This window comes from Bos grunniens, chromosome 3 (assembly GCF_055505025.1).
Source record: "Bos grunniens cultivar Pamir isolate PY7600 chromosome 3, Bosgru_T2T1.0, whole genome shotgun sequence".
NCBI classification, from domain to species: Eukaryota; Metazoa; Chordata; class Mammalia; order Artiodactyla; family Bovidae; genus Bos; species Bos grunniens.
In genome coordinates this window covers 18,614,810-18,639,346 of record NC_141167.1, presented here as the reverse complement: position 1 = coordinate 18,639,346, position 24,537 = coordinate 18,614,810, and the positions used below count along the sequence as shown (strand labels likewise).

The following is a 24,537-nucleotide window of genomic DNA, read 5'->3' as shown; positions in this document are numbered from 1 at the left end:
GAAATGGCAACCCACTCCAGTATTCTTGCCTGGAGAATCCTGTGGACAGAGGAGCCTGGAGGGCTGCTGTCCATAGCGTCGCACAGAGTCGGACACGACTGAAGTTACTTAGCAGCAGCAGCAGCATTCCTGTTATTAGAGAGGTTTGCTGACTATTATTTTTGGAGGGGGGAGGTTGGGGTTTTTTCATGACTGAATGGAGTAGCCCCTTTCCTCTAACCCAGGCCCTTTGGTCAGATTTCAAAGCTCCCCAGTCATGTTCTAGAGTACCAGCAAGCCCTAAGGAACCACATCCTGGACAGGGAGGGGCAACGTTTAGAAGAATGTCAGCCTAATTACTGGAAGCATTTTGTATGGACAGAGGAGTCCTTTGACCCAATGCCTGGCATAAAGGTGGTACTCGGTAAATATTCATGTGAATGAATGAATGCATCGCAGATGTAGAAGGGCAAAGGGGAGCGAAAGAGGGGGAAGGGAGGGGGGCCTGAAACAACCTGCCTCTGGAAGAAGAATGATAAGATAAACATTCAATGTTTGCAGAGCTCTGTGGAGCTGCCTCATGGAGGACACAGAGCAAGTGTGGTTATTTGCACAGCTAACCAAAGAATGTATCTGTTAGAAAGGACTGGCCGGCTGTCAAGGGCATAGGGGATACGGGCCTGATTGAGAGGCAGTTTCTGTCTTCAAGAAGCCCTGGGTCTAGGGGGATTAGTGGGAAGTCAATGAGAAGTTCAGGTGGAGCAGGATAAACATCGTCTGCAGTCAGGATAGAAAGAGCCCTGTGTGTGCACAGTGGAGAGTGGGGGTGGCCCCCAAGGAAGGGATGCTCAGTCGGGCTTTGTAGGAGGAATAGGGTTTAGAGGGCAAGTTGGGAAGGAGAATGTCAGGCAGGGAGAACAGCCGTGCACAGAAAGGACCTAAAGCATGGGAGTCTGGCCCATCTCTGCAGGCTGCGAGTGGTTCAGACACCCTTGGACCTTGGAGGGGTGCATGTGAGGAAGGGGGAGAGGGGGCTGGACAGGTCAGCTGAGCTGGGTCATCCAGGGCTCTAGGGCTCAGGCTCGAATGGCGAGAAGCTCAGACTCTATCCTGGCCAGAAGTTTAAACTGGTCAGAAGCATGGCCTCTATCCTGAGAGTTCAGGGAGCTGCTGACAGGTCTCACCCAAGGTGTGGCATGGCCTGATGTGTACCTTAGAAGGTTTGATGGCGAGAGCTAGACTGGAACCAGGCAGCCAGTCAGGAGGCCGCCACTGTGGCCCAGGTGGGAGGCTGCTGCCCCAGACCAAGGAGATGGCCGCTGCGGGAGTGAAAGGGGACGCTTCCCTGGTGGGCCAGTGGTTAAGAGTCTGCCCTGCCATGCAAGGGACACGAGTTCAATCCCTAGTCAAGGAACTAAGATCCCACATGCCTCAGGGCAACTAAGCCTATATGCCCCGACTACTGAGCCTACACCCTGCACCTGAGACCCGAAATAGCTAAATAAATACTTTTTAAAAAGAGAGAGAGAAAGGGGCTTCTCCAAGGTCTATCTGAGTGCCTGTAGCTGGCTGTGCCTCTTTCTCTACAATCTTAAAGTCAGCAATGGCAGATTAGGTTAGAAAGGAAGTGATATGAACAAAGCCTCAAACCACGCTGAGAAAAAAAATATAGCACACGGAAAAATTGTGAAATATGTTAAATTTGAGTCACTGGCTGGACAGCCAGGAGACTAGCTGGTATAGCGGAGCAAGCATCCTGTTCCTGGTGGGGAAATTCCATCTCCTTGTCATGTGTTACTCATCCAGTTCAGAGATTCTCAATGGGGTGGGGCGCTGGGGAGAGGCAGCTTGCCTCCTCAGGGGACATGTGGCAAAACATCTAGAGACATTTTTGGTGTCACATCTTGGAGGGGGGGGCATGCGGGCTGCTACTGGTATCTAGCTGCTAAATATCCTACGAGGCACAGGATAGCCCCCTTCCCCCCCAACAAAGACTTATCCACCCCAGAGTGTAATTAGTGCCGAGGAGAAAAAACCCTGCACTAGATGAAGAAACAAATATATGAAGGAAAATAAGGTTCTGGAAACTCCTGCCCTAGGAAGGAGATAGTCATGACTCATCAAAGAGAAGCTGGAAAAGCATTTGGGGTGGAGGAGGGGTAGTATTCTCCTTCCACGCACAGGTCTCAGCTCTACAAAGGCACCAAGGACTTGCAGCTTCCTTCTTGCAGGGAAAGGAACTTCCAGGCAGGGCTGCAGCAGGTGGGCCAGAGGTATCTGACCCCCGGATGGAAGCCCCTGGGTCATGGGCCCCTGGAGAAGGAACTGGGCCCAGATATCAGCCGTGGCAGAGACTGGCACCTGTGGTGGGGCTGAAGGGGTCCTGTTTGACTCATTCCCAAAGTGAGGGGGGCATATTCCCTGCTGAGGATCAAAGTCATGGTTGGTCCAGGTACTGAAGGGAAAGTGAATAATCTTTCAGGTGTGTGGCAGTGCAAGACAACTGACCCAACCTGAAATGCACTTAACAAATGTCAGATGAAGTGGGGGGAGAAGGGAGGCAGTGATGGTCTGGGGCCTGCGGCACATCGACCTTCCAGGCAGGTGGGGCCCCTGCTCTGTCTTATCTGCTCAGGCTGCCATTCTTGGGGCCTGAGGTCATTCAAGAATGGCAGGAGGGCACCAGGAAGCCACTCTGTGGCCAGCTGGGAACACTCTTCCTTATCCCGGAGGCCAGGGAGAAAGTCACCGTCACAAGGACAAGTCCTCTCTGGATGCATCAGCCCTGGACCTGTCACACCATCTGGCCTCTTTTCTGGGCCTCCTGGAGAAGAGGCTTTGCTTTTCTCCACCACAGCTGTTGTGGAGCCAGTCCTAATGGGGCTGTCGGTACATCCTATACCTTTTACGTTTAGCTTTGCTCAGCACAGTTAGAGAAGACGGAGGGGGAGCAGGAGGCTGTTTTGGATAGGATGGTCAGGGAAGGCCTCCTTGAGGAGGTGACACAGGAGCGGAGATGTGAACAACTCAAAGCGGCCAGTTAGGTGATGGTCATCCTGAGAGCCTTCCGGGCAGGGGGAACAGATCTGCAAAGGTTCTGGATGGGGAAAGCGTGGCTCGTCCGCGGAACCGCCAGAAAGCCTGCAGGCTGGAGCTGGAGAAGGAGCCTGGAGATACGGCTGGAGGGGCAGGTAGAGAGGGGATCACGCGGGGCCTCAGGGGCCTCGGCAGAGTCTGAATTTTATTCTAGGTGGGATGGGATACCACTGGGAGTTTGCTGTGGTGTCAATGCAGGGACCAGACTGGAGGCTGGGGTCAAGTCCGGAAGAGAGAGGAGGGAGGTGTGGACTGGAGTGGTGGGTGGCAGCAGAGGGCAAGGAGGGTTGGATCTGAAATATCATTTGGAGATCAATCAGACAGGCATCAGTGATTTGGATACGGGGGTTAACAAGGGAAGACCTTAGAAAGTGCCCAGAGTTCTACCTTAAGCACCTTGGTGTGGGTCTTGGTGCCACTGACTGAGAAATGGGGGAACTGGACTAGGGGGATGTTGCTGCTGCTGCTGCTGCTGCTAAGTCGCTTCAGTCGTGTCCGACTCTGTGCGACCCCATAGACGGCAGCCCACCAGGCTCCCCCGTCCCTGGGATTCTCCAGGCAAGAACACTGGAGTGGGTTGCCATTTCCTTCTCCAGTGCATGAAAGTGGGAAGTGAAAGTGAAGTCGATCAGTCGTGTCCGACTCTTCGCGACCCCATGGACTGCAGCCCACCAGGCTCCTCCGTCCATGGGATTTTCCAGGCAAAAGTACTGGAGTGGGGTGCCATCACCTTCTCCTAGGGGGATGTTAGGAGTTCAGTTTCAGATCAGCCATGGACCCCAGGCAGCTGCTCTCTGCCCAGCATGGGCAGGCTTCCGGGTAACACTGCCATAAGGAAAGGCAGAGGGGCTGAAGGGGAATACTTGTACCCCACTGGACTCTCAGAAGCCCTCTCTTTTCTCTGCCTTCATCCTGTTTGTTTCCCAGAACACACACTTCATTTTGCCATTCTCTTGCTCAAGAGCCTCTGAGGATTTCCTGCTCCTTATCAGATGAAGTCCAAACACCGCCGCCTCCTGTAGGGCCCCCACCAACATGTTTAGTCCAAGAAAAAAATGTTGAATCCAGAGGGATGTACTTTCTGGTGGACAAGCTGGTTGCTGAGTTGACATCGCCCCCTGGTGGCTGAAGCCTCAAAGGCTGCGGTTTCCCTTTGAGGGCTCAGAACATGGGCACAGAAGGGAGTCGGGGGAGGAGCAGGGTTAAATCCCACCCAAGGGCCCGGGGAAGCCAAATCTCAAAGCATTTTGCTTCTGCACCACTGGACCCCTCCTCAGGCCTTCCCTTTGACTTCCTGTGCGGAGTGGAGGCTGGTGTGGACCTTGGGAGCAGAGAGAGGCTGTGAGGAGAGCTTGCTTTCACCTTTGCAACACCAACCCCAGCCAGGAATGGTCGGGACAAAGGCCAGGGTGTCCAGATGGCCTCTTACCTCTTGAATCTGTTCCTTCATCACCTTGATCTCATTCTCTCGAGGTTCTATTTGCTTCTTCAGCTCCTTTATCTTGTAGTCGAGCACAAACTTGAATTTCTCTAGTTCCTGATTTTTCTTTTTCAGATCATAGATTCGCTTCTCCTGTGGGTGAGAGCAGGGAGGCGTGAAAAAGCTATCCGGAGGCCCTGGTATGGAATCCCTTTAGGCACAGAACACAAATCCTGTGACCTCCTGAGGGGACACAAACAGGGGCTCCCCCACCAGGGGCACCACTGACTCCCCAGCTTCTGTGCCAGACTTCAGTCATTTACTCACCCATCCGGACAGGTTGTGGTCGATTGCGTGGAAGAAAGCTCACCTGGACAGCACCTCTCATCCTAAGCGTTCTTTTACAATATGACCTTACGCTTCTCCATCAGGAGGCAGGGTCTAATCCCTTCCCTTTGCGTCTGGCTGGATTTATGGTCTCCTTGTAACCCAAAGAACTCAGCTCAAGTGATGCCATGTGGCTTCCCAGGCTATCTCGGAAAAGACCGAGCGGCTTCCACCTGGTTCTCTTGGAACACATGCTCTGGGGGAGGACACCTGTTATGTCAAAAGTCCCACCACTCTGAGACCTGTAGGCTGGAGAGCTGCTCTGTCAACAGTCCCAGCTAAGCCCAGCATTCCAGTCATGCTGGCCAAGGGGCTGGATAGGGGGCTAAAGAAGCCACATTGGCTGTTGGTCTTCAAGCCCACCGCTGCTGGAGTCACCCAACTGAGGGCCCACTAGGACCCAGACATCAAGGACAAGGACAAGCCATCCCCTTGTACCCTGTGCAGATTCTAGACCTACACAACCTGCAAGCATAATAAAACGGTTGTTTTTCACCACTAAGTCTTGGGGCGATGTGTTGCAAGGCAATGACAACTGGAGTGTAGATCTATCTGTTATTGCTAAACAGAGATCTTTTGCCAAGGTTACAAATTCCAAATAGAAATATGCACAGTCCCCACCCTTAAGAGAAAACATACTAGCTGGGAGAGCAGATGTGCCAAGAAGTGTAAAGCTACACTGTGACAGGTGTCATAGAAGAGGTTGGCACACAGAAGGCATGGTGTGTACTGAGGGTGCTGGGAAGAACTCACATGAGTTAGGGTGGTGGTAGATGGAGGCAGTGAGAAATAGGGCTGGAGGGGAAGCAGGGAGGAAGGCAAGGGTCTAAATAGTTGAGAATTTATCCAGGAGGCCAGGAGCTGGTTAGCTACAGCCCTCAGGTCAAATCTGACCTTCTGCCTATTTTCATAAAGTTTTATTGGAACATAGCCAAGCCCATTCATTGATGTCTTGTCTATGACTGATTTTATGCTACTGGAGCGGAACTGAGCAACTGTGGCAGAGAGACCACACTGCCAGCAAAGACAAAAATACTTACTACCTTGCCCTTCACAGAAAAAAAGGTTGCTGACCCTTGCCACATGCAGTTGAGAGTTGTGAAAGAATTTAAAGTGGGAGACTGAAATGATTACAGAGTGTGGAGGCAGGGAGCCTGGATGGGAAGTGGGATGGAAGGCTGTTAGACCCGTTAGGCTGGTGCAATTTTCTAGAGGTCTTAACCTCTTTCTTGTCAAACCCCCCTTTAAGTAGTGGGGGGGGGGACAAAAAATCAGTAGATTGGGGTTAATATATATACACCACTCTATGTAAAAATAGCTAACTAGTAAGGACCTACTTATGGCACAGGGAATTTTACTCAATACTCTGTAATGACCTATATGTGAAAAGGATCTAAAAAAGAGTGGACACATGCATATGGATAGCTGATTCACTTTGCTGCACACATGAAACTAACACAACATTGTAAATCAACTATACACAAATAAAAATTAATAAAAAAAACACTTTAAGAATCTGCAGAGAGCTTTGGCTCCTACCTAAAAAAATGCCCAGATATAAATGCAAATGCTCACCTGCAGAAATGACATGCAGGCACGGTCTCATTTTGTCTTTGTCAGACCCCCTGAGCGCCCCATTCACAGGTGAGAAAACAAGGCTTGGATCAGTTGCCGGAGGCTGCCATGTGGCCAGCGGAAGAGGCTGCCCGGGAACCTAGCTCACTAGGCGGAAACCCAGGTCCTCAACCACCTGGGAGTTGCATCCAGCTAAGGCAACAAGGGCAGAGGGGACGAGAGGAGGGCGAGGAGCCTGGATTTGCTCAGGAGGAGGAGATGCGATGTTGGATACGGAGGTGGTGTACCTCACAACAGGTGATGTGTCTCTTACTGTTTTGTGAGAAAGCTATCCAGAAAAGTGATTTCACTTTCTGTGGTCCCCAGTGGTTACAGGGCTCACCGCAGGGGAGTTCCTCTCTGATCAGGGGGACCACACGGGCGATGCGCTGGGCGAGCTGCCCCCAGTCCATGAGATGGTCACCCTGGGATGCCTGGCACAGAGGCGAGCCGGGGCCTGGCAGTCAGCACTCAGGTTCTTACCACAAATCTGTCACCTATAAACTGTTACGACCCTGGGTGAGACACTTCACCCTGGGAACCAGCTTCCTGAGCTATATAACTGGGTTGCTCACGGTCCCTGGCGTTTTGAGGGGAACTGAATGGGATGAATTGACAGCACTTAGCCCCGTGCCACCCACACAGTAGGCACTTCACTGACAGCTCATCCCCCATTGAGGTCAAAAGGCAGGGAGTCTGCCTAGAGCTGTGTCCTCATGGCCTGTGTCCAGCTGGGCTGGAGCTGAGGAGGGACAGAGGATGTGCCTTTACCTTATCTTGAATCGTCTCGTCTCTCTCCTGGATCTCCCGCTTGAGGCCCATGATGTCCTTCTCCAGGGACTTGATGACCCCTTGCAGCTTCACCTGCTCCCCCTTCAGGAGCTCAATGTCGTTGGTTCGCTCTTCAATCTCCTTCTGCAGGCTGCTGAACTAGGGGAACAAACAGCAACAGCAGAGAACCCCAGAGCCTGTGAACGCACCTCCATTCCTCCCCACCGCCTGAGGATTTTAGGAGCGCCTCATCGGAATTTGGGACTATCAGGAATTTCCCAGGCCAAATGGGCGATGTGGGCTTCTGGGCAAGAAGATCCAGTCCCATCCCTTATGTGAGGAAGGACCAGCTGCCGTGAGAGCCTCCAGAGACCAGTTCCCCTGGCGGATCCAGAGTTTCCCATGACTGCACAGACTTCGAAAGGTTGGGCTCCATGCTCCATCAAGGTCACAGATGAGTGACCTAAGTGATGAGCCATCTTAGTCATGTCCAAGAAGGGAAGGCATGACTGCCCCTGGATTGGGTAGTAGTGTGATTTCTAATAGGAAAGAATGTGAACTGGCTTTGCATTTGGCTTCTTTCGAACTGTGGTGCTGGAGAAGACTTTTGAGAGTCCCTTGGACTGTGAGGAGATCAAAGAAGTCAATCCTAAAGAAAGTCAACCCTGAATATTCATTGGAAGGATTGATGCTGAAGCTGAAGCTCCAATACTTTGGCCACCTGATGCAAAGAACTGACTCACTGGAAAAGACCCTGATGCTGGGAAAGACTGAGGGCAGAAGAAGGGGATGACAGAGGATGAGATGGTTGGATGGCATCACCAACTCAATGGACATGAGTTTGAGCAAACTCTGGGAGATAGTGAAGGACAGGGAAGCCTGGCATGCTGCAGTCCCTGGGGTCGAAAAGAGTCAGACATGATTGAGCAACTGAACGACAACAAAGGCTAAATGTTTGGGGGGGAATTGGCAATTCTGTAAGGATCTGTGAACTGAATGCCTCCTTGCCTGGCCGTCAGTGACTACAAACATCTCCCCCGCCTTGTAAACTAAGTACTCTCTACTCCCAATCCTTCTCCCACCCACAGTGTGCGACCAGGAACACCCCTGACTCCCTACACTGAGAGCCTGAGGACACCTCCAGGAGCAGACTTTATCTATCTCACGTCCAAAGACCTCATTTCCACTTTAAGGTTTAACTCTGAAAACTCTAAATCCCACTTGCCAATACAGGAAAGCCCAAAGGGTTCACCAGGGCCATGGTGAACCTCCCTGTCTCCTGTAAACAGGAGAGAGGAGGACGAGCCCCAGTGGTTACCCCATCAGAGGGTGTGGTAAGGATCTGTCTGCCTGTCTGTGCAGGGGGAACCTTCACACTGGCTGGCGTTGCTTTCCAAACCCACTTGCTGGAGATGAGGACATTCAGGTGGGAATTCTGCCAGTCGCCCCACTCCCCACCGGCCCCTACCCTGGGCAGAGCCACTGTTCGCTGACTCCACGTCTGTCCACCCACCCCATGCTTTCTCTGCAGTGCGGTCCAGGCCTGCCCCCCACGCCTCTCAGAGACCAGCCCGGTACCTTCTTCCTCATGATGCCTGTTTCTCCTTTGAGTCTCAGGTTTGATTCCTTTTCATCCCGAAGCTTCTTCTCATATTTAGTCTTGATGTCTTGGATCTCACGGTCTTCATCTTCTTCAATCTGCTTCTTGGTCTCTTCAAACTCCCGTAGCTGCTGCCTGACATCCTCCTGTGCCTGGCATGGAAAGAAGAGAAGAAGAGTGTGAGCCTGGGGAGGTGGGGACAGGTGGCACTTTGGAGCTCAGAGAGCCCAGGGCAAGGTGAGCATCGAAGGCCATCACGGGGATGAAAGACCGAGTGTTAGCACAGAAATGGAAAACAAGGCCATGGGTCCCTTGGCCCTTCCACTTTCTTCCTGTCCTGTTTGTCCCTCTCTCCCTACCAGATCAGGCCTCACGCTCCATTGCTTTGATCACTGTCCCATCAGAACACTCGCCATTCCACCCCTGGCTTTCTTCACACTGACACCAGCAACCCCCTCTATCTTCCTTTCACTAAACTTGTGATACTTACAACTTTATATTTATTTCTAGACTTACTTGATTGTCTCTCCCATTAGATGTTAAGTTCCCTGAGGGTAAAAACCTAGCCTATCATGCCCACCATGAGTTCCCAGTGTACAATGCACACTGGCCCACAGCAGGTACTCAAATACTGAATGAATGAGTGGCTCTTTAATTTCTCCCCCTTCCCTAATCCAATCAGTACCACCCTTTCCACCTCTTGAATCCAGCCACTTCTCTATGCCTCTGCCTCTGCCCAGGCCATTATCTCTTGCCTGGACTGTTCTCAGCCTCCTAGCTGGCCTCCTGCCTCTGGTCATGCTTCCCTCCAGTCTGATCTCATCCTCTAGTCTAGGGGAGCTTTCAAAACCACACACCTGGTCATGCCGCCCCTAACTTGAGAGCCTTCTCTGCCTCACCCTTGTCCTCAGGGTAGAGCCTGGACTCTTGAACCCGGTCCACAGACCCTCAGAAGGCAGGCCTGGCTCACCTCTCCAGCCTCAGCCATCACTCCCGCCCTGAGCTCTTGCCAGTGTGAACTAACTGCAGTTCCCCCAATGTGCCTGGTCCTCAGCTACAGGTGGTACTCACTGTACCTCTGGTTCTAGCCTCTTCCCGTGGCTTTCTCTGACATTTCCTCCAGCTCTTGGTTGAGGTATCATTTCCTGTGTGAAGCCTGTATATCCCCCATCACATAATAAATGCCTGTTTGACATGGAGGCTCCATGATGGCAGGGCCACATCTCTCTACCGCAGTGAATACCCAGCACAGCATATGGTATAGAGTTGGTGCTGAATGAGTAAAAGCCTAGAGCTCAGATGCTGGGAGAACAAGCTCTGCCTGGTGGAGCATGGGGCAGGACCCCTCCTTGCTCACTGCTGCCTGGGGGTAGACACTGTAGATCTCAGCAGAATCAGTGGCTTTCTTCCGATTCTGACCCTGGCATTCTCCCAGGTTGCATATACCATCCCTTGACCGAGTGTTTTGGAGATTGAGAGAGGCAGGTGTTTTAAAACTGAGCTCAGTGACTTCCTGACAAAGGCTTCTCTTTGCCAGACTCTTGCTGGATGGAAGTCTGGCCAGTGGACTCCGTCTGTAACCTAGAGGGGCCCACAAGCCCCTGCTCTTGACCTAAGAGATGTTGCTAAAAAGTAGAAGAATCCCAGTCAGCTTAGTAAGATGACATTTGGGAGGCATCTCTCTAGCAAAGTTCTGAGTTGAAATCCTGCTGACTCAAAAGAAAAAAAGCCTTGTCATCACTATGAGAGGTCTGGGGAGGAAGGCTGGCCTTTCACTACTCTGGGAGGATCCATTCACCCTAAAAGCAGAGCCCGGCAGACTGAGATGTTGTTGTATAAGCCACAAGGACAAAAGGGGTCTGGGGCCCTTGAGAACACAGAGGGATGCTTAGCCCTGTAAAAGGGGGAGGAGGACGGTGAGTGGTTGGGGAAAAATTGTCAAGGAGTTGGCTCTTGTCCTGAGTCCCTGAGGGTGCACACCAGCAGCCAAGTGAAGAAGCATCATCCTGAGCAGGGGCTCAGAGGTTGGTATAGAAGAATTCCAGAGGCTCCACATCACTGGATGTGGGAAGCTGGATGGGGCAACCGGAAATGGGGCTGGGCAGGTAGGCAGGGCAGCTGTAGAACTGGAATCAGGTGGGCTTGGGTCGGGGTGGAATTCTCTTGGCTCTCTGCTCTCTGAGCTCAGCCTCTGCCGAGTAGAGGGCCTCCACCCTCTACTTCCCACTGAGTCCACCCCCACCACCTGGGCAGTGTCCCAGTTCACCGAGGACTTCTGGATGCCGACTCAGCAGCTTCCTTGCCATCATCAGGGTGGTTACAGAGGACCCTAGGATGTCTCCTGATGCTGTGACCCTTATCTTCCTGCATCCACTCGCAGGCCCACCCCCTGGAACGGTGCCACCTCTGAGTCTTAAAATACAGGCCCTGTTCCCTGAGCACAGGTGACTTTTCTGTTGGATCCCAGGTATGCCACCCTGGCTCTCAACCTCACCACGTTCCCTGGCCCAGTCTTGATTCATCCACTGTCTCTTGGTTCCTTACTGACTTTCTCTGGCCTGGACCCAGTGGCTGGTTCCCAGCCGACCATTATTTTCACCAGTTGGTAAAGCCCTGGCTCTGGGTCAGGGCTGCCCTGTGCCTTCCTTGCTCACACATTTTCTTGCAGAGCCCTGCTGTGGAAAAGCACACAGCCTGGTGGGTCACTGCCGCCAGAATTAGCCTCAGGCAGCTAGGCCTTCAGCTACAGACCTGCCCATCCTCTTCTTGGTCATTCCCTTCAAAAATCACTCCATATGGGACTTCCCTGGTGGTCCAGTGGTTAAGAATGGGCCTTCCAAAGTGGGTTCGATCCCTGGTTGGTGAACTAAGATCCCATATGCTATGAGGCAACTAAGACCAGGCACCATAATGAAGATCCAGAGCAGCCAAAAAAACACAAAAAACAAAAACTAAAATCACTCCACACCTTCATGACTCTCCTGCCCCGTCACTCTCAGAAGAACACCATCTGCCAGAATTTTGTGCCAAAAAGGAGACCATCTGGCCTCCTCTCAATTTTCTCTTCATCTCAGGAAATGAGATATTGCGGCAACCCCATCTGCTGGAACATTCTATGACTTTGCTCTGCCTGGATGCTCTCTCTTAACCTCCTGCATTTCCCTGTCTCCTGGTTAATTCCAGCTTCCATGCCTCCAGGATCTCTGTAGCTCCTACCAGTCTTTCCCGACCTTGCAGGCCAGTGGCAGGGGATGTGGGGGGCGGGTGGTGGGTTAGCAGGTGGAGGGGGCAGGTGCTCTGCGTCTGCGCCCCCACTGTGCCGTCTACATTTTGATGAACATTAGTCTGTGTGACCGCCTCTCTCACCCAACCGAGAACCTGGCCCCACATTCACTTTACTTGACCACCCAGCACTTATGCTGGTAAACCTGTAAGGCAGGTCTGCTTGTTCAGTCCGTGAAGGAATGATTTCATCTTGTGAGACATGAGAAGCTACGAAGGGTTTCAGGCAACCACCTTCCCCATGGCTCAGGTACCTTGTTCGTCTCCAGGTTCTACAGGCTTCTGCTAGAAAGCTCTCCCCAGAGAAGATACAGTTAGAAGAGAACAATGGGGATGAACTTAGTCAAGCCAAGGAACTTGGGTCTGAAAAGCTGAGCACCTCCCCCCTCAGGGAGGCCCCTAGCTGCCAGGGACACAAACACAGAAACAGCACAAAACAAGGCCACGAAACACACTCAGGAAGGAAGGTGGGGAAGGAAAAGGAGGCCAAGCGGGGCTCCCCACGGCTCTCAGCGCTGTTCCCAGGCCAGGGCTGCAGGATGGCACTGTCAACAGGAGGCACAGCTCGGTTTCCTGTGAGTACCTCTTCCAGGAGGGTGGTTTTCTCCTGCAGTTTGGCCTCGTAAAACTCAGTCAGCTCCTCCAGGGCCTGGCTCTTGGTCTCATCATTATCCCGAAGCTGCTTCTCGTACTCCTCTTGCATCCTCTGGGACTTGAGCTGCAACTCCTGGTACTTCTCATATTCCAGAAGCAATTTTTGGTTGTTGCAACATTCTGGAGAGAAGCAAGAAAGGTTACTTCAGGAGAGACGGTAGCACCAGCCCCGGGGGACGCTCAGGGGCCTTGGCTGCTTTTCCGTTCCCTTCCAGCACCAGCTAGAGCCTCTGCTTCGACAGGCCAGATTCAAATGCACACCCATCTTCCTTACAGGGCCCCCACGCTATCATCTTATAAGGCAACCTGATTCCCTCCCTTCGATGTTAGGCAGAAAGGTTTCCAGGAAAGTGCAGAGGGATGTTTGGAGGTTCAGGGCCAAGAAGAATGTCCTGAGTATGCAAAACAGGCGCCAGTACCCCCATCTTATGGAAGAGTAAAGTAAGGCTGGGGGAGGTTTGGTGACTCCCTAGCGCACCCAGCAAGTCAGGGTGAGTCTGGAACCCAATGCAGTCTGTTAGGTTCCAGACCCACACTTTTTTGTATCTCCTACTGGCATGCAGTAGGTATTTAACCTGTGTTTAAAGAATGAGTAAATACACAGGAATAAAAACCACAGTGAGCTCCAGGGGATAAAGGCAGGCTGTTTATAGACGGGGTTGAATCCAGAGGGCTGTCGGACTTTGCCCCCAACCAACGGCCCTCTGCCCAGGGCCCTGCATGGGTGGCCTCACCTAGGTCCTGCAGTTCCCGGCTCTGTTTGTCCAGGAGGTCGTCCATGCGTTCGCGATGGAGTACATCCTGCTTTTCTTTTTCCGTTTTTAAAACCTAAGACACAGAGTCAAATATTCGCATTTCTACACGTCTGCTGAAAGCATCACTGTGAGAGCACCCATTGTATAAGTAATAGCCTCCTTCACTCACAAACATTTCCCAAGCCCTTACTTTGCACTCTTACTTTGTTCTACGAACAACATTCAAGCTATCATTTTTATTTGTATTATAGTCTGCTCTGAGAGTTCTATATTATCTCTATACAGATCCCTTCTGTGAAATGGATCTTGTCAATCATGAGTTCAGTTTCGGACAGGCACCAAATGGATTTTTGGGTGGAAAACGTAAGGATTGATTTGAATCCTCTGTTGTTAGCACGTTGCTCTCAAAGGAAATCCTTGGATATGTTAATGTGTCAGCTTCTGAGAAAGTGTTTTCTTTAATGGAGCATCAAAGCTCCTTGCAGACAGGGGAGGGACCTAACTTTGTACTCTGTGTACAGAGGGCACCGACGTTTGTTGATTAAATGAATGAAATACTAAAATTAACTGCCAGGGTGTTTTTAGACCCATAGAGATAACATAAAAGAACCAAATATCACTTGAGCAAAAAATTGGCAGCATTGAAAGAAGGGCCAGGCAGGTTTGTACGGAATAGAGGAATCATTCCAGGAGAATCTTGGGCCAATGTTAATGACAGAGAGGTCATTTAGACTAATTTTACTTAACTTACTGACAATCTGGAGATCAATATTCTGTACGCTTTCTCTTTACATACTTTATTTTTCTTGTTACTTTTCATTTTGCTATTAAGTAAGTTTCTCTTGATCAGAAAGGTAATATATTCTCCTCGTGGAGAATCTGGAAATTATAGAAAAGCCTAAAGAACTAAATTCAAACTATCCACAATTTCAACTTCCAGAGATGGTCATATCATTATCTATTTTCTTAAAAATTGTTCTAGGTGTGTCTGTTTTACCTCATTAGTAGCATTCACCATAAAGAGTTTTTTATATTCTGCTTTTTTCTCTTTTTTCACTTAGCACTTTGCTGTAAGCATTTATGGTGTTATCAACATGATCATATGTCTTATTGTTTGAGCGAGTGCTGGTTGTTTTGAGTGAATAGGAAATTTCTTATTTGCGGCTGTTGATTCAACAGACCTGGTTTTTTGTTTTCAAGGACTCCATTTCCTGGAGGAACTTGTCTGTTAGCTCCTTAATCTTCTCAGAATAGTTCATATCCTTTAGTCGAAGCTGATACTCATTCTCCATTTTTAATTCTTCCACACGAGTCTTCAGCTCCAACATAACCTGAGCCTTTGAAAGGAGGACACAGAATCAAGAACATTCACAGTGCGGCTGAATCGGACTATTTAAACCCCGTGGCTTTGAGCTGTCTGGGGCCTGCAGCTCTGCTCAGAGCATGCGTCATCTTTCCACATAAGACACAGATCAGACACTTGGAGACACATGAGCTTCTTCCTCTATCTCCAAAACACCTATTCAGTGTGGCGCTCCACTGAGCGACAGGCATTATGCTGATAACTCACATCTCTTCCGCAGATACGCCTAAATGTCACCTGCTCAGTCAGGTCTACATGGACCTGATTTTCCTTCCCCTTGCTATTCCCATTCCCAGCACTCTGACTCCCCACCTCTTACCCTGCTCTATTTTTCATTATCCCCTTAGATCTTGGCACTTTTAAATGTTATGTATTATTTTGTTTATTGCCCTTTGGCTTCATCCCCGCCCCAGAATTCAATCTCCAAGAAGGCTGAGATCTTTGTTGGTCTTGTACACTGATGTATTTCAGGTACCTAGAATGGTGCTGAACACACAGTAGGCACTCGAAAAGTATTTGTTGAATCAGGATTCCTGCCTCCATGGAACTTACAGCCTACTGAATCAGCCAGGTAGACACATCATTACCAATTGTGAGAAGTGCCCAAAGACAGGCAGTGTGCACCCAGGCTGGGTCAGAGAAGGACTGAGGGCAGATGCATTGGTTGAGGGGCCCTGCATGGTCCTGCTGCAGGATGGTAAGAGCCTGGCCAGAGGTCGGGGAGCAGAGCAGAGTGGAAAGATGTCGGAGAGGTTTTAGGGAATGGTACCTGATGTGGTGAAGATGAGTGAGAGGACTATGGGTGAAGCTCACCTCTCCTGACCGGACCTTCCCTGAGGGTTGCCCTGGCCTGGCTTGCTTCCCTGCATGATCCTGGGAGCCCAGCACAGGACCAGCAACAGAGTCAGCACCAAATAAACACTTATCAGATGAACACATGGCCCTGGCGGTCTGCCGGGGACGAGTGGGATATGTTTATTGGCCAGAACCCCCGGTTCTGACGCGCTGCACCGGAAGCATTTGCTCATCCTCCTGCCTCTGTCCTACTCCACGTGGCTGCTGCAGAGAAGTCTCTCCAGATACAAGTCTACCAAGTCACTGCCTAACTCAGATCATCAATGGGGCCTTAGGAACCGTCTCCAAAGTCTGAAACCTGCTATAGAAGCCCCCTCATCACCTCTCTCTGCTTCACCTCCAAACTTTCTCTCCAGCACCCCCTCCACTCCAGCCCCACTAGCTAGGGGCATCCTCCTCAGAGCACCTTCCCTCACCCATCTGCACACACTCATGTTCTGGAGGCTCTGTTCAAGGCTCACTTCCTCAGACACCAGTCTGCCTGGGTCAGGGTCCCTTCCCTGGGCTCCCACAGCACCGTTTCCTTCATAACACTCACTACACATTTGATTCCCTTTAAGATTTTACCTAGGGAATCCCCTGGCTGTCTAGTGACTAGGACTCCATGCTTTCACTGCCAAGGGTGTGGGTGCAATTGCTGGCTGGAGAACTAAGTTCCTGCAAGCCATGTGGCAGGGCCAAATAAATAAATAAAATTTTAACCACACCTTCTCCTGTGATATAAACTCCAGGACTGTCTATGTCCTTCATTTCTGTAATCCCAGATCTAGCACAGTGTCTGGCACGTGGCAGATCCCTCTGCAAGTACTAGTTGGATGCATGAATAAATGAATGACTAAGTGGCTGGGTGAATCACAGAGTTACATACAATGTCATAAAGAGTATAAAGACAAAGAAAGAGTTGGGAATTCTGGGCAATGTGACTTTTAAGGCCGGGTGAAGGAAGGGCCAGGAATGTTGCTGGGGAGGAACAGTCAGTGGCTTACAGGCAATGATAAGAGTGTGGGCGCATGGAGCCCGAGAAACAAGGGAATTTCAAGAAGCGAGGGGAACACACACTGGTCACTTCCGGTTGGCAGCAGCGCTGTCAGGCCTAGCTGGGGGCGGGGTCAGGAGGCAGCCCAGACACCTCAGGCTTCGGTGCAGCCTGGTGTATTCTGCTCGGGGAAGAAGAGAGAAGAGGGAGGAGGAAGAGACACAGGTGCCTGCCTGCAGGAGGTTAGACCCCAACTGTCACAGGCTCTCCCTCAGCCTTTCCTCCCACTTCCCTTTCCTGCAGGAAGTTCCAGGGAGCTCGCGGAGTGATCTCCGGGAATCCCCTGGGGACTATCATCCTACTACGGGGCCCTGGCATTGCGGTTCCGCTGCTTTCACTTGTCGCTGTTCCTTGCGTGACCGTGAGTTTCCTGATCACAGGGCCCCGCCTGTCTTTCCACACATGCAGCCCCAGTGACCAGCAAACAGCAGGTACTCAGCGAATGCACAGTAAACTCTGCATGAACGGCAGTGAGTGCATAGCTGTGCACGCTCTGTACGCCCTGAGAGAATACCACCCACTGGGCTTCTTCCTTGGGGAGCACAGGGCTCAGAGCTCTCCAAACACATGTGATTGGACTCTTGGCTGCCTCAACAGGAGGAAAGGTGCTCTGAGGTCATGATGATGGAGTGGGCTGTGGACGAAGTCTGGATTGGTGCTCTAGGCCTTCTCCTAACTGTAATACTCTATGTGTAGTAGCACTATGGACATGCCACTCGACCTCTCCAAAAGTACTTCCTGAAACATGGGGGAAAACAATAGTATCTTCTCCAGTTGTGAGATTCAAATGAGAAAATACTTATAAAGTAATTAGCACAGTGTTTGATTTGTGGCAAACCTAAAAAAAAGGTTTGCTGTTGTTTAGTCGTGAAGTCGTGTCCACCTCTTTTGCAATGCCATGGACTGTAGCCCACAAGGCTCCTCTGTCCATTGAATTTCTCCAAGGCAAAAATATTGGAGTGGGTGCCATTTCCTCCTCCAGGGGATCTTCCCAACCCACGGACCAAACCTGTATCTCCTGTATTGGTAATTAGCACAGTGTTTGGTTTGTGGCAAACCTAAATAAAAGGTTTGTTGTTGTTTAGTCACTCAGTTGTATCCAACTCTTTTGTGACCCCAAGGACTGTAGCTACCAGGCTCCTCTGTTCATGGGATTCTCCCAGCAAGAATACTGGAATAGGTTGCCATTTCCTCCTCCAGGGGATCTTCCTGATCCAGGGATCAAACTTATGATTCCTGCATTGGTAGGCCACTTCTTTACCACTGAGCCACCAGGGAAGTCCACCCCCCCCCCCCAAAAAAAAAAACGGTTGGTTACTGGATATTATTACTTTTATTGTTTTATTATTGAAAGCAGTGAATTTCAGGACTGTTTTATAAATATCTTTTTCTTTTTTTAAAAAAAAAAAAAGGTTCCAGATACCAGCTGTTATTTAAGTTTCACAGATACAACTGGAATACTCAGTGTGTCACATTAATTTTGTAAGTATTTACTGACTGTCTCCCACATGCCTGGCATGTGCTGGAAACTGCTGGTCATTAATTATGTCACAATAATTATGCGAATTATTTCACAGTCCCTGCTTTTAAGGAGAAGGCAATGGCACCCCACTCCAGTACTCTTGCCTGGAAACTCCCATGGATGGAGGAGCCTGGTGGGCTGCAGTCCATGGGGTCTCGAAGAGTTGGACACAACTGAGTGACTTCACTTTCACTTTTCACTTTCATGCACTGGAGAAGGAAATGGCAACCCACTCCAATGTTCTTGCCTGGAGAATCCCAAGGACGGGGGAGCCTGGTGGGCTGCCATCTATGAGGTTGCACAGAGTTGGACACGACTGAAGCGACTTAGCAGTAGCCGCACCTGCTTGCAAAGAGTAGGAGAGGAGAACTAGGTCACAGGCTGAGAGCACAGCTCAGTGTAAGTCAGAATGACTACATGGCAGAAGCGCAGGCGGGTGGGAAGGACACAGGATGCAGTGGAGGTGGGGGGTGGTCTGCACTGGGCACAGGTGCAACCAGGCTGGGGAGGGGCTTTATGCCGGACCCAGGACACTGGACGTGGCCTGACAGGCAATTTCCCTGTTGCTCTTCATCAGGTCCAATTCTTACCTTCTCTTCCATGTCTGTCTTGGTAACGAGCACCTCTTCAGCAAAGCCCACCTCCCTCTCTCGCTTGATTCCCCGACCATCCTTATCAAAGACCTTCCAGGTGAACAGGCAGCCATCCTCGGCAACGCTCAGCAGGAACTGGTCGTCAAAGGTGAGCGACATCTGAGGAGAACGAGCATGGTGAGGAGGCTTTCATTCTCAGGCCGTGCAGACCAGGACTGAGTCAGTGGTTGTGCAAGATCCCCACCCCACGCAAGCCCGGGCACAGCCTCCCTGGGAGGAAAATTTGATCTTAGAAAAGAGTGAGACAGAAACCCTCACGGGCTTCTGGGAATGAATGAAAAGACAAGGCTATATATATGTTCTCTGTGGATTTGGAATATTTAGAGTCAATTATTAGGTACACAAAAGAATCAACAGTTAAAAAAAAAACAAACCAATAATCCAATTACGAAGTGGGCAAAAGATACAGAGACATCTCATTGGAGAAGTAATACAGATGGCAAATAAGCACATGAGAAGATATTCAACATTATTAGTCATTCAGTTCAGTTCAGTTCAGTTCAGTAGCTCAGTCATATCCAACTCTTTGTGACCCCATGAACTGCCGCGCGCCAAGCCTCCCGGTCCATCACCAACTCCCGGAGTTCACTCAAATTCACGTCCATCGAGTCGGTGATGCCATCCAGCCATCTCATCCTCTGTCGTCCCCTTCTCCTCCTGCCCCCAATCCCTCCCAGCATCAGGGTCTTTTCCAATGAGTCAACTTTTCGCATGAGGTGGCCAAAGTATTGGAGTTTCAGCCTTAGCATCATTCCTTCCAAAGAACACCCAGGACCTTTAGAATGGACTGGTTGGATCTCCTTGCAGTCCAAGGGATGCTCAAGAGTCTTCTCCAGCACCACAGTTCAAAAGCATCAATTCTTTGGCGGTCAGCTTTCTTCACAGTGCAACTCTCACATCCATACATGACTACTGGAAAAACCATAGCCTTGACTAGATGGACCTTTGTTGGCAAAGTAATGTCTCTGCTTTTTAATATGCTGTCTAGGTTGGTCATAACTTTCCTTCAAAGAAATGCAAATGAAGACTATGATGAGATGTCACTATATACCTATTAGAACAGCTAAAATAAAAAAATAGTGATAATACTAAACGCTGGCAATGATGCAGAGAAACTGGATCTTTTGTGTATTGCTGAAAGGAATAGAAAAGAACCTGGCAGTTTCTTGAAAAACTAAATAAATATACTTGCAGTATATGATTCAGCAACAGTATTCCTGGGCATTTACCCCAGAGAAATGAACTTATGTTAACATAAAAGCCAGTATGGAATTGTTCATAGCAGTTTTATTTGTAGCAGCCCAAAACCTATGGGGAAAAATCAAATATCTTACAAGGGGTAGACAGTTAAACAAATCACGGCACACCCTTACCGTGGAATTCTACTCAGAGAAAACAGAATAAAGTATTGATATATGAAATAACTGACATGGAGATCAAAGGTATTACACCGAGTGAAAAAAAGCTCCTCTCAAATGGTCATATACTGTATGACTGTGTGTTAGTCACTTAGTCGTGTCTGACTCTTTGTGACCCCATGGACTGTAGCCCGCCACGCTCCTCTGTCCATGGAATTCTCCAGGCAAGAATACTGGAGTGGGTCGCCATTTCCTTCTCCAGGTACTGTATGATTATTTTCCACTTCTATAACTTTGACATTTTGATAATTTCATATTCATACTCTTAGGATTATTTACATAAAATGATCAAGATGTCAAAGTTATAGAAAAGGAAGATAAATTAGTGGTTGCTGAGGACTAGGCATGGTGGTGGGACTGTGATGAGAGCAGGAGGGAGCTCTTTGTGGTGCTGGACTGGTTCTGCGCCTTGCGTGCAGTGGTGGCCACACACATCTGCGCATGAGAAACAGTGACATAGGGCCCCCCTCGTGTGCCACTGTCAGTGTTCTGGTTTGACGCTGTGCATCAGATGTAACTACTGGGGGAAGCTGAGTGAGGAGCACCAGGACCTTGCTGCTATCTTTTAGATTTCTTGTGAATCTATAGCTACTTCAAAGTAAAAAATGAAAACTGAAGTATCAACTATGGAAACTCTCTTCTCACAATCACCAAAATGTGTCAAGAACTTTAAAAATGGCCATTCTCTTTCCCTCAGGATTCACTCTCTGTCTAGACATTTAGTCTTAGGAAATAATCAGAGATGCTCATAGCAATCTGCAGACTAGGATATTCATGAGCTCATGGGATAATTTAAATGCCCAGTTGTAAGAGATGAGTTAAATAAGTTACGATCCATCATTATCATAGGATATTTGAATAGCTGCTAAAATCATGCTTTTGAGGAATATTAATTGTACAAAAAATGCCTACAATAGCACAAATTTAAAAAAAAACAGCCAACAAAACAGTACATATAGTATGATCTTAATTTATTTAAAGCATATGCACAAAAATGTAGAAGAAAATGCATCAGCATATTAATGATGCATAGTCAAGGCTATGGTTTTTCCTGTGGTCATGTATGGATTTGAGAGTTGGACTGTGAAGAAAGCTGAGCGCCGAAGAATTGATGCTTTTGAACTGTGGTGTTGGAGAAGACTCTTGAGAGTCCCTTGGACTGCAAGGAGATCCAATCAGTCCATTCTAAAGGAGATAAGCCCTGGGTGTTCTTTGGAAGGAATGATGCTAAAGCTGAAACTCCAGTACTTTGGCCACCTCATGCGAAGAGTTGACTCATTGGAAAAGACTCTGATGCTGGGAGGGATTGGGGGCAGGAGGAGAAGGGGACGACAGAGGATGAGATGGCTGGATGGCATCACCGACTCGATGGACGTGAGTCTGAGTGAACTCCGGGAGTTGGTGATGGACCAGGAGGCCTGGTGTGCTGCAATTCATGGGGTCGCAAAGAGTCGGACACAACTGAACGACTGAACTGAACTGAACTGAACTGATTAGGATTTTTATTCCTAAAATAAACATGTCCTGCTTTTATAATCAGAAAAGTAAACATCCACAAAATTTAGTGGTTCTAAAGCAAAGCGGGGAGATATGTGATAGTAATTTACTTTGGACCCAAGACTCAGGTTCAGTACAGGAATGTTCTGGTTTATAATGAAAAAATCCTTTCCTAATAAGGATGTGTCTGCAGGCAAGCCAATTTAAAGTTTGGGACTTAATGAAAAACCTCAGAGGCTGGTATTGTTCAATTGGAGTTGAGAGAGGGAGGAGGGAGAGAGAACACATTTCCCAGAGGCTGTTCTTCAGGATCCCATTGTAAACAGGGACACTGCTTTTTTAGAAGGGGGGATGGAAGGACAGTTTACAAAAGTGTGCTCAGGTTATTGCCCCTGGGGAGGGATGGGGGCTCGTCTCCCAGGCTGTCTCCTTTTAGTCCAGAACAACCCGGTGGAGAAGGACAGCTGTGAGCCATTAGCAGCCGGGACAGGAGGGTGCTGGCCTGTAGAGAACAGCTGAGCAGGGCCCTTCAGCATCTCTCAAATGGCCCATGTTTTATTATGCAAAATAATATGATGAACAACCTTGTACATACATCTTCAGGAGCACCTCTGACCACTTCCTAGGACTAATTCCTGGGAGTAGTTCAAACAAAGAGCATTAAGAGCCAGTGAGTGTTTACTGAACGCTTGGCTGGATTAATAAATAAGGGGAGAGACAAGGTGCTGGGAGGGGGAAGGGATGAACCAGGTACGCCGCAGGCAGGACCAGGTGGATCGCTCAAGACCTGAATCTGGGACTGAACCCCAGGGAAAGTCCCCCTCACCTTGGTGACAGGACCTGCGTGGGCCTGGTACTCATTGAATTCTTTCTGCAGAGGGAGCGGGTACTTCATCGCACGGATGGTCCCCACCGAGGTGCCCACAAACATCATGCGCCCGGAGTGGGAGATGACAACGGCCGTGTAGGTGACGTCAAATGCTGACATCTCTCGAATTACCTGAAACACAGCCAGCTCTGTTCAGGGCGAGGGGCTGAAGCGCATCCCCAGTGTCCCCAGGTCACTCTCCTTGCTTTTAATAGCAACATTAGGGCAACTTCTGGATTTTAAAATGTGTGTTTTCCATCCCTTTTAGCATCTGGCTTAGTGTCTAGCACATAAAAGGGCACAAACTAAATATTTCTTGGCGGCTTGACTGGTGAGTAAACAGTTCTAAGAGTTAGGAGTAACACTAGGGAAAGTTTCCTAAGATACCCAGAAGCGCTCTCCCGCTTTTACAGGTTGTGACTCATTTAACCCTCACAAAACCCCTTAAGGTAGTTACTGCCATCCTTATTTTAAAGATGATGAAACACAGGCACAGAGACACAGGGAGGCTAGGTCAGTTACCTCAACTCACCCACTGCACTCAGGCTCCCGAGAGTATGCTCTCAACTGCTACTCTTATCATGTATCTCAAACTAATAATGGGATGTGGATCATAAATCTATCCAGCAAATAGTTATTAATGTCCATTATAGGAACAAAACTACACTCTCAGGGAATTACTTCACTCCTTCACTCTTTAATTCACTCATCCACCCACCCATCCACCTAGCCACCAATTATTACTGGGTGTTTTCTGTGGGCCATGTGTTGTGCCACCTAGTAGGGATACCATGAGATGTGAACCATGGCCCTCCCCTTAAGAAGCTTTGTTCTGGTGCAGCACCGTGGAAACCACCACGCTGGGGGCTACCTGGGGGTATACTGGAGAGATACCCTCCTCTCGGTTGGACTCGTGGAGGAGGACACTGCTCCTTTTCCAGGAAGTGTCCTTGCCAAGCTCTTCTTTCCTCCCTTAACTATTTGGGAGCCAAGGTGCATAATTTTAAAATTTCAGAGTTTGGGGATTTCCAAACAATTATGGAGGCAAGCTTAGGTGATAGCAATAACTACGGTTCTGTTTTTAGCCCACGGAAGTACATGCAAATCACGGGTTAGAGCGCCATTTAGAGATGCTGCTGACCTCCTTCCCTCCAGGGTGAGAGACAAGTTACAGTCAGCAAGCAAAGGAGGAATGGAAAAGAGCCCCACAACTTAAACGAGTCAGGTGGGCACTGGGCAGGAAATTCCAGAAGTAACAACTACTGAGCTGATCCTCTAGGGATGAGGAGGCAGGTGTTCTCCCAAGAAGAAGGGCCCTGTTCTCAGAGAAGCCCTTTCTGCTGTAAACACAGGAAGCTGTCTTCTGCAGATCGAGGCAGCAGCCCAGAGGAGGGACAGGGGCAGACTCACTGAGGAATCTGCAATCTCCTTGAGAGTCTGGTCTGACCCAACAGCAAAGATGATTTTGCCGTCAGGGGAGATGGTGACGCAGTTGTAGCTGCAGGACTTGAGCACGCACTCGGTCTCTCTCTTTCCTGTGGACAGACTCCATTCGTACACAGCACCGTCTGTGCCACAGGAAATCAGCTTGCTGTCATCGGTATTCCACGCAACTGAACGAATCTACGGGGGATGAAGATGCGCCCAGTTGGGAGTGCGCATGTACACTCACTCACACACACACACACACACACACACACACCTTTCAAGGAGAGGAGGAGAACCCCTTATGTGATTCACTATGCTGAGGCAGAGTGTCCTTTCCTG

General features: G+C 49.6%; 1 protein-coding gene across 5 annotated transcripts in view; it reads right to left on the bottom strand.

The window, feature by feature from the left end:
- The window catches only part of CFAP57 (cilia and flagella associated protein 57), a 69,055-nt gene that overhangs the window by 17,674 nt on the left and 26,844 nt on the right, over nucleotides 1-24,537 (bottom strand). For 4 of the 5 annotated variants that reach the window (XR_015157441.1, XM_086383335.1, XM_086383344.1 and 1 more), the window contains 9 exons: nucleotides 24,181-24,393; nucleotides 22,729-22,902; nucleotides 18,925-19,086; nucleotides 14,740-14,895; nucleotides 13,538-13,631; nucleotides 12,733-12,923; nucleotides 8,846-9,019; nucleotides 7,268-7,426; nucleotides 4,505-4,648 (listed from right to left, as the gene is read on the bottom strand). Coding sequence is in view for 4 of the 5 variants with exons in the window: in XM_086383335.1 (XP_086239461.1) it covers nucleotides 4,505-4,648; nucleotides 7,268-7,426; nucleotides 8,846-9,019; nucleotides 12,733-12,923; nucleotides 13,538-13,631; nucleotides 14,740-14,895; nucleotides 18,925-19,086; nucleotides 22,729-22,902; nucleotides 24,181-24,393 (1,467 nt within the window). In the remaining variant the exon portion in view is untranslated. The remainder of the gene's footprint in view (nucleotides 1-4,504; nucleotides 4,649-7,267; nucleotides 7,427-8,845; nucleotides 9,020-12,732; nucleotides 12,924-13,537; nucleotides 13,632-14,739; nucleotides 14,896-18,924; nucleotides 19,087-22,728; nucleotides 22,903-24,180; nucleotides 24,394-24,537) is intronic. The other variant, XM_086383362.1, reaches the window with a different exon arrangement.